This window comes from Haplochromis burtoni, unplaced genomic scaffold, assembly GCF_018398535.1.
Source record: "Haplochromis burtoni strain Fernald_Lab_line unplaced genomic scaffold, NCSU_Asbu1 Contig_537, whole genome shotgun sequence".
In the NCBI taxonomy this organism is placed as follows: Eukaryota; Metazoa; Chordata; class Actinopteri; order Cichliformes; family Cichlidae; genus Haplochromis; species Haplochromis burtoni.
In genome coordinates, this window is record NW_024582898.1 from 139,267 (window position 1) to 156,033 (window position 16,767).

At 40.0% G+C, this 16,767-nt stretch overlaps 1 protein-coding gene across 3 annotated transcripts in view; it reads right to left on the reverse strand.

The window, feature by feature from the left end:
• LOC102306077 (spermatid perinuclear RNA-binding protein) overlaps positions 1 to 16,767 on the reverse strand; it is a 94,484-nt gene that overhangs the window by 43,958 nt on the left and 33,759 nt on the right. For 2 of the 3 annotated variants that reach the window (XM_042214238.1, XM_005947645.3), the window contains exons 2-4: positions 13,471 to 13,589; positions 4,585 to 4,826; positions 3,079 to 3,244 (exon numbers count right to left, since the gene is read on the reverse strand). In XM_042214238.1, coding sequence (XP_042070172.1) covers positions 3,079 to 3,244; positions 4,585 to 4,826; positions 13,471 to 13,473 — 411 coding nt within the window. In that variant the 5' untranslated portion in view covers positions 13,474 to 13,589. The remainder of the gene's footprint in view (positions 1 to 3,078; positions 3,245 to 4,584; positions 4,827 to 13,470; positions 13,590 to 16,767) is intronic. The other variant, XM_042214239.1, reaches the window with a different exon arrangement.

Below are 16,767 nucleotides of genomic sequence, written 5' to 3' on the forward strand. Positions count from 1 at the left end.
TGTTCCATTTCATGGAATATTTGTCTTGCTGTTTGTTTTCCTGTGTATGACCCCTGCCTCCTTTACATTAAAGATTTAGAGTTTGACTTTTTCCCTACTCCTAGTTGGACGTGACAAGACAGTGGCTGTATTTTTATTCTAATGGAGTCCATTATTTACAAAGTGAGCATCACATTTTATTCAGAAGCAAATGTTTGAGACAATAGACATTTTGAATAAACAGTCTATTTCCTGGTAGGAATTTGAACATTTTCATGAAATATTGGGTTTACAGTGATTACAAGCAAGAAAAATATGTATGAATTGTGAGCGAATTAAAAAAATTACTGTGTTAAAAAGAGAAACTCAGAGCGCCCCATCGGTGGGTGTCACATGACCTCTGTCGTATTGGTGGGATTAGTGTTTTTGTTAAGGCCCCAGGTCACTCCAATCCTCCCTGCTTGTGTAATTTAACAGTTTTTTATTCTGATTAGTCTGTGCAGACCTGTTCATTTTCCATGTCTTCCTCAGCTCCTGACTCCTCCTGTGTCCTGCCTTTGATTGGTCCAGCGAGTGGTCTGCCCCATTCCTCTTTGTTGTTTGGTACTTGATTAAAATTACTTAATTCCTTTACAAACATAGCAGGCATCAATAGAAAGGTTTGCGTGCTGTGGGTTTTCTCCCAGCGAGGTTTCAGTTTCAGTAAGCTGCTCATGTTTCTCTCTGTTTGAGGCAGAAAGCTGGGTGAGGTACTAACTGTTACTAATTTTTCTACAAACACCAAGCTGTTAGATATCAGTCAGTCAGGTCAGTGACCTAAGGATTTAATTTTTTTCCTCTGGTAGCTTTTACGCTTTTATTACAAGTCTCTGTGTCTTTGTGTTGTGTTGCAACCAATCACATTGCACTCCCGCGTCTTTCCTTTATTGTGCGTGTTTGCTTTTATCTGTGGACTGTGAAACCTGCTCGGACTAGCTCACGAAACCTTCTGCCATCTGGTTAACGAATATTGCTCTCCCTTCACGTAGCAAAGTGGGGTTGTAACAGCTGTGAACATATATATCAGGAATTTACCTGTACATGAGTCATTATATTAAAACTAAATAATCCTGCTGACCTTATTATTGAACAGCCTCTGCCCATTTGCAACCATTCCTTTATTTAAATAACAGATTATCTTTTTATAATTTATGGAAATGCATGTGCAAGATGACCTTTAGGCACTGAAAGAAATAATGGCAAAACACATCTCAACAATGAAACACTAAGCAGGCCCATCAAGGCGGCAAAAGGCACAAACAGTTGTGTTTACATGCAGCTTTTCATCTCGAGTTTACACGCCTGTTATTGCCAGCCGGTTCCCAGCATGCTTCTTTTCTTTTATTCCAACCTTAAGATTGCTGTTACCTTCAGTGGCATGTTTTCAAGTGCTTTCTCTCTATCGCGTCTCTCTGAGAAATGACCCCATCAATCACCCCACTGCCTGCCAATCTCTCCCAGTTTGGCCCAGGAAACGAGAGCTTCAAATGGTTTCCTCCCTTGATGATAAAGCACGCACGGCAGCTTTGGCAGGTAATTAACTGAGATGAGGGGAAGAGGAAGAAATTTAGGCTCTGTGGATGACACTGCTGCTTTGTTAGCAACTGCAGTTGCTTGGGGAAACACTGCGTAGGGAGGCGCTCTTCTGATGAAATTATTTGTACGACTCAGGAGCACAGAGCTCAGAGCTGGGATGCTTAAACTCGCTGAGCTCTCAGAGTGTCGGGATGCATCATATTCAAGTGAAATGAGCAAAAGCAGGAAAAGTCCCAGTGGTCAGAGGTGCAGGGGTGAGTTTACACTATAGAGTCTGGGCTTTGGATGTCTAAAGGAAACAGAATGGCAGACATAAATCAAGTACGATCTCAGCAGCAGCAGTCACTTCCTTATATCATATCCACTTCAAATCATCTCCTCTGTACCCTCTCCTCTCCCACGGACTAAAAATAATCCTTTCATCTGGTTTAAGAAAAAAGAAACACCGTCACCCAGACAGATGTCTATAAAAGTCTGTGCTCCATTCAGACTGCAGCGCTCCTCCGTTGGTTTGTGCTTAAATTTATCTTTAAATGTGCTGCTAAAGCTCTGCAGGAGTCTTAACTAGAGGTCTAAACAACGATTAAACGATTATTTGTTTTTTGCATGGATTGGAATATCAATAACAGAACCCATTTTAAATATTAAAATTAATTAACCTAAGAACATGAAAATGATCTAATAAATTTAGGCTTTTATAAACAAGCCAAACGCAAGTGTGGTACAAAACCATGTAATCCTTCCTAGTTTTGAAAGCCTATCTTTGTTACACATCACAGTGAAGAGAAAGTATTTGGATTCTGGATTGAACGGAGTCTGAAACCTTGACTTTTATTTCTGCTTTTTTCCATTTACTGTCCACGGTTCATTAGAGTGCCTGCATCATTTTAAAAATCCAAATGAATATATTTTAAAACATAAATTTTTGCTTAATCAAGGCCTCAGTCACACCTGCGAAGAGACCAGTCACCACTGCATGTCAACCATTAGTCACTAGTGTACAGTGGAAAATGTCTATCCTCTAACTGTGTGGCGAGTGGTCGTAAAGAAAGTGAGTCACAAAAAACCTGCTTGCTAACATTTTACATGATGACGGTCGGAGAGACCAAAGTGAAAAACAGTCTCCAAGATTTCCAATTAATATGAAGCATTAATTGAAGCACTCGCTCGGATGCACACAGAATTTATTGAACTGTCTATAAAGAAGTTGTTTTTTCTTTTCTTTTTTTTTTAATTACTTTAAACCTTTTTTAAGGGAAAGGCTTGATATTCATTGCAGCTGATGCATTTTATACACTATACATTACTGTCCCATTGAGCCACATGAGAGCTCCTCTACTGTTCTTATCATCATCATCATCATTATGAGCACGTCTGTTCTTCAGTGTCACCAAACAACCTCTGTGGGTGTTGTTCCACTGAAGCTTGGATCATAAACACTTTTTAAAGCCTCCCTCAGCTGCGTGGCTCATTCTAAATGCGGAGTGCTGAACACCACAGTGGTGGAGGTGTGGCTGAGCGTACCTGGATCTGAAGGGGGAGGTTGGCGCTGATGGTGTAGAGCAGCAGTTTGGTGGGTTTCTCTCTGCACATTAGAACCAATTCCAGGTCCATGTCCCCTTTGATGAGGAGCCCTTTGGCTACCAGGCCGACACGCGTCACCCCACACAGCACCGATGCAGCATCCAGCCTGAGGGCAGATGGAAGGCAGCCAGCGTCAGATTATCCCACAGCCATGCAGAGAGTTTAGAGGTGATAACACACACACACTGAAGCCAGAGAACGAACCCTGAGCTGCTCAACAGGGTCTGATATTCCAAATGGATTAGCAACATTGAACAATGCTGAACAAGAATCTAGTGAACGATCTCTGCTGTCTGCAAAGGTAACGATCCTTTTTCTTTTCTTTTTTTTTTTTTTAAACAAATCTGAGCTAAAACAAATATTTCTCATGTATTTTTCCTCACTGGTTAGTTTTTTCACTAGTTTTTTAGGCCAATAAATATTAAAAAATTGTTTAACTTAAAAACAGAAAACATTCACAAGAACTTTTGTTAATGGTTCCTTAAATATGAAAAATAAGAAATAATAGTAGGAAATTCTACGTTTGATTAGTTTCAAGGCTAATAAAAATACATTTTTAAAAAATGCTTTATGTGTAGTATATGTGGTATGAAGTATGCAATCAGAGTTTTGCAGCTCTTTCCATAAAAAAATAAAAATGAAAGCATACCCATATCCAATTTAAATTTGACCCATTTTATTATTGTTGGGTGCTTGGGTTTTTTGTAATATGCAGGTCATTCCCACTTTTACTATATTTTTTAATGCCTGTGAAGCACACGGAAGCCAAACATTCCCATAGACTTCAGTACAACCAGAAGTATTTTTATAACCAGATGAGTCACCCCCTGCTGACCATTAAAGAGAATGCAGGCTTGGTGTATTTATATATTCAATCTGTGTATGTGCGTGTCACTTGCAGAAGTCCTGCAGATCGTGAATGACATGCTGAGCAAAGGGGCAGGTACCACGTGTACTTCACAAAGCTCCTTCAGGATCCCCTCCTCCCAAAGAAAAACAGTTCATGTGTGTACTAACATGTGTCTGTACTGACCTGCACCATCACATGAAAAACCAAAGATTTTCTTTGGTTTTTCAGAGCTGGTTTTATTTGTATAAAACCAGCTCTGCACTAAATCTTCATATAGGTGTTTTGCTAATATAGAAGCTCTGTGTGGATGTTTAGGCTACAAGCCAAATGCAGTGAATTTATGACCGCTGTGCGTGTTTAATTGCCCAGTCATCACACCTCACTACCCGATGAAGATATACGACACAGTTTTATAACGGGAGCGAGCTGTGCACAGGAAACAGCTGAAGGTAAAAACATTCTTTAAAAACTAGAACAAGACATAAATTTATGTCATGTTACGCTCTGAAAACTCGTTCTTATAAAACTGAGCTGAAGTAAAATACTGCACTAACATAAAAGTCATGGTCACGGTACAAACATTAAAGAGCACTCGCCGTGGGACGGACTTTTTCTCAGCAGCATCTTCCTCCACCGTGTCATCCCCGGCCTCGTTATTGGTGGATGTCTTCCCTGAGGATTTGCTGAGGTCATCCATCCAATCAGAGACTTTCTTGAGGGCTCCCTCCACGGTAGACACCAGCGTCTGGACAGCCTCCAGCTCCTCAGGGGCTGGATAGATGCTGGCGTGCTTGGCCATGACGTGGCGGTCGTCGTTTGCAAACGACCGAAACGACCTCTGGAGAGAAAGAGAGAGAGAATTTTTTTACTGTCTTTCCAGCTGGTGCTTACATCAGGCATGAATCACGCAGAGAGAGCAGGTGGAGGGTCATAGTGAGATTCAAAGACATGGAGACAGGAAATATGTTCACTGATGGACTTAAATGGACTCAGACCCATGGCCTTTACAACTTGTGGCCTTTGAGATGGTCTAGTTGATCTAACGTTATTAATCAGCATAAATATCACACCAGTGAGCACATAATGACCCAACGACTGAAAAGAGGCTGTAATGTTTTTTCTTTTTTCAGTAGAAAATGTTTTAAAATGAAAAACAAGACTTGAAGATACAGTTTAAAACATTCTCAGTTATAAATAACAGAAAGAGTTTCCTATTAAAACAAAACCACAGAGCAGAAATTTTTTTTTTGCTGATTTTCTGTCGACTGTAGAGCATATTTGACTCCATTTCCCTGACTGTGAATCCACATTTTTTTGTATTCACCAAACATCACGGATGAAATTAGCCCCTAGCCAACAGAGAGACACTGATTTCCACAGGCAGTGTTGGAGAGTGATGAATTTGATCAAACTGGTCTTGAGGTAGCTGAAAGCTACTGAGAGCCAAAACAGTGCACTGAGCAGTGAGCAGGCTAGTTGGGAAACTTAGTCGGTCGTCGTTATCTCACAAGAAAGATTAAACAAAAATTCTAAAAACTGCTACAATAATTTGCAGAATAATATTTGATTGCAATAAATATGGCTGTCAGCTGACAGAGTGTGGAGTGCAGATTATAAGTCGTTGCCTCAAGTGCAGGAGTTTGAGTATCACAGCTTCTTCTGCAGGATGAGTCTAGAAAGGGAACGACAGACGCATTAACGTTGATGTGAAAAGAGCCAGGCTCAAACAAAGCTGTCAATTTACTGGTTGATCTTTGTTCTGACCCTCCTCTATGGTCACGAGCTGTGGTTAGTGACTGAAAGAAGGCTACAATCGACAGAAAAGAGCTTCCTTACTGGGGTCAGCTTAAGAGATGAGGTGAGAAGTTAATTCATTCAGCAGGGGTTTAAAGTAGAGGCCCTACTCCTCCACATAGAAAGAGGCCAGTTGAAGTGGTTAGGGTGCCTGCTTAAGCATATGATGCCTCTTGGATCCCTCCTAGATGAGGCATTTCAAGCATGTCCTACTGGGAACTCGTGAACCTGTGCAGACCCAGGACATGCCGCAGAGATAAAGTCTCTCGTCTGGCGTAGAAACACCTCAGTGTCTTCCTACATGTGCTTCACTCCTTAGCAGCCTGTGGTAAGCTTGCTTCTGTTCACAATCATTTATTTATTTTGACTAAACTTCAAAGAAACTGACTTCATTAAGATGACAACTTTCTCCCTTTCCAAAGTTGAGTCTAATATTGTTCAATCTGTGACTGATCGATTTTAGGTAATCGCGATCAAAACGTGATTTTTGCCATAATCAAGTAGCCACACTAGACGTATACATGTAAAGTTCATGAATGGACAGTGTTGGCTAACATCACACATTACACCCTTAATCACTAAACTAGTTGTTATTTACCTATGCAAGCTATTCAGTTAGCAGGATGGTTAGATAGAAAGAATTATATGTGTGCAACATTCACTCAAACTCAAGTCATTTAGAATAAGAAGAACAGTGAGGTGTACAATATTTAAGGACAATTATTGCAACAACAACTTCTTATTGCATGGAGGGAAAAGCAAAACGTGACCGTAAACAAAGGAAAAACAATTTTAAAAAATAGATTAAAGGGGGAAAAGTCACTATTTAGATATTAATTAATACTAAACACCTCTCCCGCTAATGCACAACTTCCCCGCAGCACCTGCAGACAGGTAAGCACCGTGCCTTTTATGAGAAATTTTGTGAGGTCAGCAAAGCTCCCATTTTAACAGCACTCAGGTACTGAACAGTGTTTATAAATGGTAACATGGTCGGTGCACTTTACTGTTAGCATCACCGGCCTCAGCCGGTCCCAAGCTTGGATAAACAGGAAGATTGTGTCAAGAAGGGCCATCCAGCATAAAACCTGTGCCAAATCAAAAATGCTATCTGTTAACTTATCATTAAGGTAGCAGCTAGCAGCTATGGCTAATAATAAAATAATATTTATGTGAGAGTTGGCATCAAACATTATCAGTCCCTCCTGTCTGTAACATTAATAGAACAGAATAATACAAGTGTTTGTGTCTAGAAACTGTAACACTACTCTTAAAAGCTCAGACTGAGGCTGTGAAAAGTCTAGCAGCAGCTGGACAAAAACAGTGTAGTCGACCTTACCAGCTCTGGCCAGCAATGAAAATATGGAGCCAAGTCAAAAAGCCTAAAATGTTGGGTTTTTTTTTTTAACTACCTACGAGAATCTGTCATATACATACATCTTAAAATTATGTTAATGTCTATATTTCTTTGCAGTACATTCGACAGATTAAAATTAGTGCCATCGTTTATGTTAATGCCTCTTTATTTTTGTTTTATAATTTTTTCCCGTCATATCAAAAAATGTATCAAGTATTGAATATATTCCTGTGTATCTTCTAGTATTGGGTAATTAGCATCGTGACAACCCCAGTTAACATGTCGAAGCTCTACAAAAGCAACACGTTAACGTGGTCACAGGCAGGATTTATGATGCTAAAAGCCTGTAGCTGACTGCATGCAGACCCTAACCAAGAAGCCAAAGCTTAATTGACGACAGCAGAGGTGAACCGTCCTGTAGGACTAATACATTTCTACACAACATCTGTTTGGTTATATCTGATTTTTTACTGACTTGGCTGTCAGCTTTTATTTAACAGATACATGGAGATATGAAAAGTTTAGTGTTATATATTACTGCAAAAATATAACAACTTACTTTCTTTACAGGGAAAACTAAGGAGTAATAACTACTGAATAACAGGAATCTTTTACAGGCTTCTACAGGCTCTGTCACGACAGTTGAGTTAGTGGAGCAACAATCTGCTCACCAACAACAACCATGGAAATTGAGGTTCTCTTAACTCACTCCTCTGCCAGTGATGAGTGAAATTATTCAGTGCTGATGATCTGGATCATCACCAGGCTGTCAACAGAGTAATGATTCAAACTAAGAATGTGTTCTGTGCGTTCATTACTCTTTGTGTTCATTGTCCATTGCTTTTAAAGCCATAAATAGAGCATTTAATGAGCAAACTAACTGCTGATGTGGTTTACAGTAGATAAAATGCAGGACAGGTCCACCCACACAGTTTTATTTACTCATTTACAACCTGCTTCCCAAACAAGTAAAACAAAATGATCAGGACTATATAACACAACATGATGGTCACCTCAGACACAGCAGCCCCAACCATCTGCTGTTCAATCCTTTTGTTTACATGGGGCAGCCAATGACAGCAATGTTGAGGGGGGCGGGGCTAAAACACAAATTTCTTCCAGACCAAAGCTGAACTGAGGGTAAAAACCAAGTCTGCAATTGCATATGTAGGAAGGGTCTCCCCAGAAACCTGGAGGCTTTTAAAGCAGCAGAATATTCTCTCTCTCTCTCTCGTTTTATGGCCATGTCACTAAAGTGCCAGATTTGATCAATGATTATAACAGATTTCACATATGCAGATATTCAGCAGCCAAGTTTTAAAGGTCATCAATGCCAAAATACCAGAAAACTGGTTCAATGGTTGCAATTTGGATTATCATTATCATCATCATCATTGTTACTCATCAAACACCATCATCAAAGCACTGCCAACTCCTTTTAATTACAGAGAAAGCAGGCTGAAGCTGAAGCCGCTGCTGGAGGAAGCAGACTAAATCCAAAGCCAAATCGATTTCTTTGAACTTGAACACACCGTTTATACTTCGATTCCCGGTGCTTCTCCTGTTGCTGCTGCAAATGCTTGTTTCTGGTGTCAGAAAGATTCCTCACAGTCAGCACGATGACAGCATTACACCTGAAGCAACCTGCGCTGCTGCCAATCTGTGCGTGGCCTAGATTCAGCTGCTGTTACTTAACATTAACATTTATGGCATGTGCTTAGGGATGGAGCCCATCTCTCTGAGGGGTAGATGAAAAAGGGCTGATGTGCAAAGCGTATCAGCGCTCGCTTTTACAAGCCAAAGTACGCCGGTCGAACATCACGGCAGGCTTTCAGTCCAAGGTCAAACTGCTACCTCTCTCTCATCATCCCTTCCTCTTCTACTCCAGTCCGCCCCTCTCTCCTCCTGTTCTCCCTGCCTGCAGCGTGTAAGCACCCCTCATTACGGTGAGTTATTTATGACGGTGCTTTAATAATTCATGGCCACGAATCTCGAGGGCTTGTGCTGGAGTTGCGGGGGTCATTCATCACGACCTAGCTAATCTCTCGCTGAACTGCCACGGGGCATTCGTGGCTGTGTAGCAGCAAGTGTGGGCAGCGTCGACAACCATAACACACAAACATTAACAAGATCTACATGAAAGATTAAGAGTTTCATGGCATCAGCGCCGATTTGGATCACAGCCTGGCTTCATATCGGGCTGCTTCCTTTTGTTTGTGGCCTACGAGTCAGCTGGGAGTTCAACCTCGCGCTGCAATTAGAAGATAATCAAATCTACTGCTTTAATTAATTGCATTGCAAGGTTTTTCGGAGGATGTCTTGTACTTAAATCTAACATACAAATCAGAAGTAATTCCTTTAACATTTTGTTTTCACTGTGGAATCACTCAGGAGGATGATACCTGACACAAACAGGTTTTCACAGAGTAAAATCAGCCGGGTTTACTGTGAAGCCAGCAGACATATACAGATATGGATCCAGAAGTCTTTATTCATTGATAAAAAGATGTACATAAACGCTCTCTCAGGACATCTTAGCTGCATGCTTAAACCAAGCGGCAAGCCACTACAGTAGTTCACTTACGTTTGGCTTCGAAAGTGAGTTAAACCTGAACTTTGTGGCATCACAGTCAGATCCACTCGCTCATCACATCCAGTTTTAAAATGCCAAGGTCAATGGGATTTCTGTATACTTCAGAAACCAATGAGTGACTTAACCAGATGTTGAATTTAATAAGAACAAAAACTCCTTACATCCAGCCTTTAAGAACTCACTCTATAGCCATGTCAATTATTTAATTTAGTGGCCAAAGGCAAAGAGCAGTATATTCATTTTTTCAATTTTGAATATAGATTTAGTTTAAAATTTAATATAGAGGCTCACTTACGGAAAAAAAAGACATGATGGAAACTTTTAGTGATTCTGCTCAAGTCTACACATACTTATTTTGGTCCACCCAGCTGGTTCGGGTCTGCAGATATCTCCTCTCTAAAATATGCGAGAAATTCCTACTATGAATCAGACCTCAGGTTAGGGCCGTGCGATATGACCAAAATCTCATATCCCGATATAAGACATCTATCGTCCCGATAATGATATAAATTACAAAAATTTTACATTTTCTGTAAATTCTGGGACTCTCGGGCAGCTCGACTTGCGTGAAGTGTTTCCAGCTGGGCGTTGTGTACCTGGAGTCGAGTGTTTTAACCGATGCATGAAACGATACATTTTTAGACATAAGTTGTAACGGCCGCCGTTTTCTTTGTGAGTATTTATTACGCGGCGTGCTGCGGGGAAAAGCCTGTTCTAACGTTTGAGTCTAAGGTTTATTTTTTAGCACCTGGCGGCTCTTTTTTGTTTCTCATCCACAAACACTCTGCATACTAGTTCACATGATTCAGTTTATTTTGAAAAGTCTCAACAGGATCTTGAGCTTTATTGTGAAAGGTTTATGTGGAAAATAAACAAGTGGATACGTGATGGTTTTACCGTCATTGTTGCTAACAACAACACATAAAAAACAGGCGGTTGTCCATCCATAATGTGGTTATATTAAATATAAGAGAAAGAGAGAACTTAAACAAATATATATGTAGCCACTACAATGACCACCATAACGATCAAAAAATATTGCCGTAAACAGTTTATTTTGCGACATCACGAAACAAACGATAGCGTAAAATGAAACGATAGATGTTTGTATATCGTCATCCGATATATATCGTTATACCAAACAGCCCTACCTCAGCTGTCCGCACACCTCATTCATGACAGTCTGCAAATGTGCTCTAAATACAGAAAGCAAGTAATTAAACCACCTGTGGAATCTTTGACCACCACAAAGGAAAATATACATTTGTATTTGTTTTTAAAATCTGTATAGTAAAGACACTTTTTTTTAACAGTTAGCATTCGTGAAATTTAATGTAATATAGCTTTAGGCATTATTGCAGTTATTTTGTTTTTCTCAGCGTACTGCCTGACAAGAGTTCCACTAATTTTAGACCATTTCAGAGCAGGAAAGGAGGCAAGTGTTTTTTAACATGGCAAAATTAAAAATAATGAACAAAAAACCCCCCAACAAAACATAAACAAGCTTCCAATCCTTTTGCCCGGCACATTCAATGTCTACGATTAATTATATTGTCTGACACATAAACAAGCCACTAACCTGCCAGTACTCTCCAGACGACATTATTTCTGGTGAGTGCACAAACAAAAATGCAATAGATAATGTCTTCTGTTTGGTTAAAAACAAAACTTAGGAAGTAGCGTGAACACAAAATGTTACAGGCTGACACATACAGGATGATACTTTCTGCTAATAATAAAAGGTGGGGGTTGTCTGATGGTAAAGACTGTTTTCAGTCCATTCTTAGTGAGTCCTTCAGCACCAGGAATGATTGACTGGCACCATTCAAAACGGTTTTGTTTGGAGCTCAAAAGGACCGGGTGCAAACTGCGACTTTAAGAGAAAGTGATTCAGAGGTTTAAAAGCCTGACAGGTGAGAGTGTAAGACTTGGACTGCATTACTGTGTTTAATGCTTCACTTTCATCAGAAAAGTACTTGAAGACTCTACTCCTTAGATGTTGTTTACCTCAGAGAATCTTTACCATCAGGATGAGTATGAAAACGTTACTTAACTAAATGACTGTTATCAGTCGTTATCAGACGCAGGTGGCCTCTTCTGCTTAAAGTGTTGTATACTCTAATGCAAATGTGGTTATTTTCTTCTCCTGCTGTGTCTCGAGTCAGAAAGAAAACAACAAAAATCTACATTTGAAGGCTGGAGGCGTGGCGGTGCTTGGATCCATCATTCGATTGCAATTTAACAACATTTCCTTCACAGCTTCTGTTTGGTTCATAGACTAGACTTACCAGCTACCTCATTAGGTGTACTTGATAAACTGTTTGTAAAATATCTAATCAACCCAATCATATGGTTGTGAAAATAAGTGAATTTAGGCACATAGACATGGTCAAGGTCGTGTGCTGAATTTCAAAATTAGTATCAGAATGGGGAAGAAAGGCAGTTTAAGTGTCTTTGAATGTGACGTGTTTGTTAGTGTCAGATGACTGCTTTCAACCAAAGCAAGCAGAACAGCATCTCTGAAATCTCAACCCAACAGAGCACCTGTGGGATGTGTTGGAACATACATATCATGTATGTGCAGCTGAAAAATCTGCAGCACCTGTGTGATGCTATCATGTCAACATGCACTAAAATTCATGACAAATGCTTCTTGAACCTATGCCATAAAAGTTTAAGGCAATTCTGAAAGTACCCAATATGCAGTGATTATCTTGTTGTCATTCATTAAGTACAAGACTGCGTTGTGAAAGCCCAGAGGCCTGCGTGCCAATTAGTGCCAATTGACAGACTAATCTCAAGACCAAACTTCCTGGAATTATTTGTTAGATAATTCCATTATAATTCCATTATAATTCCATTATAAATGGTCCAAAGGGCACAAGAACCACAAGCATCACAAGAACAGCTGCCTGTGTTGTATGACTAGGTGTTTGACTGCTCATACACCTAAAGCCTTAGCAACAGTGGAGAAGAAACAATCCACCATAAAGCCGATATAAAGAGTGAACAAGGCATACAGGCCAAAACCATTTTTTGTGGCACATTATTATTTTAGCTGTAAAGTTTATCATTGTAACCTGGGAGTCAGTAGGGATTTACTTCCCTTTGAAACAGCCTCAAGTGGCCTCTAGAGGAACTGCAGTTGTTGACAATTAGCTCTAGGGTGAGGAAATAAAAAATAAATCACAGTCTGGGTTAAAACCCAGCCTGTTAAACTTTGTCACAACATTTATCACAGCATTTACCATCAGAGCTTTTACATGCACTTCTTCACACAACCACTAGATGTCTACATAATCTGGTTTTCTCCGCTGGTCAGTGGTTACAATGAATGGTAAGAGTCTATGGAGCCTGCTCAACGGGAGAGAAGATGCCCGCTGGGGATGTGTATGTGACTGATAACCATTAATAACAGCTATGATTGGGGTGATAAGATCCAGATCACAGGGCATCATCCAATCAGCTTTTTCTCAAAAATAGGACATGGAAAAGTAGAGTTACTCTTCTTATCAAGTTGTCGTGCTATACTGGAGAATTCTAGCATTTTAATTTTGTTTTCAATGTATTTTTCCTCTCCCTGAATGAGGTACACATGATCAGTCATCGTGCTGACTGATCATGTACCTGATCAGTGTTCACACTACAGGTGAATATGTGTATATAACAGCTGGAAACACACTATTGATAGCTAAACACACAAAATATACAAACACCAGACATAATCAGGAGACTCACCATGTCCAGGCTTTTGGAGAGGTCGTGGGAGGGGTTTAGGTGAGGACCAGAGTCCCGTCACTCGGCCTCTTCATGCAGTCGAACACCTCTCGACTGTCGGCTCCTCGGTCAGAGTCTCACTGCAGAGACAAAATATAAAGATTAAGTCCTCCATTAACCTTTGTTACACCCACACACTCAGAGAGTTTATTCATTTGTTGGATTGCTGGTATTGCTTTAATCTTTGTATTTGTACAGTTTGTTGCTTATAATGTGGGTGATCCAGGATTTAGAGCTTATTCTAAGCTGCTCTGAATAAACATCAGCTACATGCTATAAATGTGAAGCTGCATTATCAAGACTTAAACAATAATCCCAAATGTCACATTTTTGGACATTGTGCTCCATGTTGCACATCTATTAATCACAAATCTTCCATCCTCGTACAACTATAGCGGACTTAAAACAGAAGGTATGAAAACTGAGAAAACTTTCAGAAAAGCATCAGAGTAAAGCAAAGATTGGAGTGGAACCACACTTTCCACAAATCCACCACATCTTTTAGTTTTTATGTGAGGGCGGGACGTAAATCTGACGATGCTGACGTCAATCTGCCGCTAAAACAGACTCCACTGTTGTTTCAGAAATTCTACTCTGAAAATAAAAAAATGGTAATAACACAGGGCATGAACCACAATCTCCCGAGTTAAAGTCCTGTTTACAGTTATGTGTCAGTAATTTTAAACTCCAGCTCTCTCGTTTGTGTCTCTTTTGTCCCACCTTCCTCTGCTCTCTTCTCTTGGCAGATGGCTGGCCTTTCCTGAGCCGGGTTTTGTCAGAGGATTTTTCCTGTTAAAAGGACGTTTTTCCTTCCCACTGTTACCAATTGCCTACTCACGGGTGGATCGTTCGATTGTTGGAGTTTTCTCTCTAATAATTTAGGGCTTTAACTTTACAAAATAAAGTGCCTTGAGGTGACTGTTTGTGATTTGAAATGAAATGAAACTGAATGAAACTGAATTGAAAGCTAACCATCATTCACCACCTAATTTTTGTAACTTGTCACATACTCTGTAAATCCCAGGAGGGATTATTCTGAGCAGTGATTTTCTTTTTTATAGGTGCCACAATGGCGCATTATTTGTTTCTAGATTTGAATTTCATAACCACTTTCTGTGAGGAGTTTGCATTAGTAATGTGTGTGATTGGTCGACTCTTTGCTGAAATGTTGCTTTCCATTCCACAATAACTGAAAAGAATGAATAAACCAATAAACGTATTGTCTTAAAAGAGCAGAATATTTCAGCAAAACATATCAGTGTCTTTCCACAACTCTTTACCAAAATATTTCTAATATATTCAGGAATTTAGACTCTGGATTTTGTACTTTATACACAAGAAAGTCAGCAGCTTGTTACGCACCCAAGTTTCTGTTGTGATTTAACTACACCTATAATCTCTAGCTATTGCTTGGAAATTAATGCAATCAGGGGAATCTGTCCTGTTATAAATCCAATCAGATCATCCATTTCACATTTGTGAAAATTAAAATTATTTTTAAAAAGTCTAGAAGCAGGTGTAAATGTAGAAATAAGTAGTTTAGTCCCTTAGCTCCATTCGCCGAGGGCTACCTCCTGCTACACCCTTGGCTGCCTCCAATTTCTGTCCAACGTTATTAACAGGAACTGCCTTTCCACTACCATGTGGCGCTACTAAGCAACTGCACCTTGAAAATATTTACCAGGTTGAATTCTCACATGTGCAGAATAATAAACAGTCAAAATTAAAGAGAAAAACAGAAAGAAAAGATATATGATGACATCCATAGGATTTCTTCAGTTTGCTCAACAACTCCTTCAAATCACAAACCTGTAAACATGTACCATGTACCAAATGTAAGTTATTTGGCTATAATAATCTAAAACTTCACCCACTGATGGTGCTTTATGTTTAATATGGATGATATCAAAGATGTGCTCCCTATTATGAATAAAAATAAACCAGCTATTAACAATTTGAAACACACCACTTTGATTGTGACGCTGCTGTGAAATTGTTTTAATGTTATCTGACCGCAGACTCACACTAAGGCATTAATTAAATTACTCTGAATATAGTCTCACCATTAAATGCATTAGATGAAACTGCAGCTTTGGCCCACGCTGTCAAATGCTAATGAGATGCAAGTCGCAGCTTGTGGTGTAACCACGTGGTAATGGCGGTGCAGGAGGGTGAGTGAGCAGCGCTGCTGTTAAACATCCCGGGGGGACTGGCGGGGTTGAGCCAAGCGTCAATTAGATTCTCCGTCACCTTGACCTTGCTTTCAATGACAGACCAGAGCAGGCTGGTGGTGCTGCTGCTTCTTTTGCTTTATGTGGAACAGCCATTTTTTACCATCCAGTAAAAGGAAAAAACACAGTGCAACAGTGGGCAGAGAAATATCAGGAAAAAGGATTTTGATCAATACAACACAATAACTAGCTGAGATTTCTGCCTTTCAAAGCCTCGCGTCCCCACTCCTACTCTCTTTTGGAGCACAAACTCCCCAAACAGCACAACTTCAAAGCATTTACTACTGCTCAATAATGGAGGATGTTGCTACGTGTGAGAGACCAGGAACGCAACACATGAATGCTAACGAGCCTGCTTCTCACACTAAGAGAGCTGCATTTCTGCCACAGGATTCAGGCCTCCTCGCTCCACTTTTCTGCTACATCTCTGCTCCCATTTGGTTAACACATCTCTAGCATGAAAAGTGTGATTTGACTGAGTGCCGTGATGGATTACTGAGGAGGAAGAGGATGAAGGACGCAGTAAGGTGATGTAGTTACCACTTCTTTTGTTGGCAGACAGACCGAGGACCAGGCCACGGGTTTCTCTACACTCGTGTAAGTGACACATTTGCAGACAAAATAATAGAAAAATTCAAAATTGCTCTCACTGTTTTACAGAGCTGCAGGTGGAGGTAAACACACTGCTATTACTTGGGTGATTTCCTCATGTTCCTTGGACTACCGCTGCAGTCCAAGATCCCAGAGGTATCCCGAGGAAACTCACTACAGAGGCAGCTGATTAATGTGCCATTGTTTAGTGTCATATATTATATTATATTATATTATATTATATTATATTATATTAATTTCGTTAAGAAAGAGCAGGCGAGCCTCCTTGTGACGTGACATGTCGGAACTTCAATATGCTCAAAAACAAAATTATCTCATTGACTGTGTTGTTTTCTTAAATCAGCATTTTATGATTAAAAGTGGAATTGATCAGAACTGTAGGAGGATCTAAAATTCAATCACACTACAAAAACCA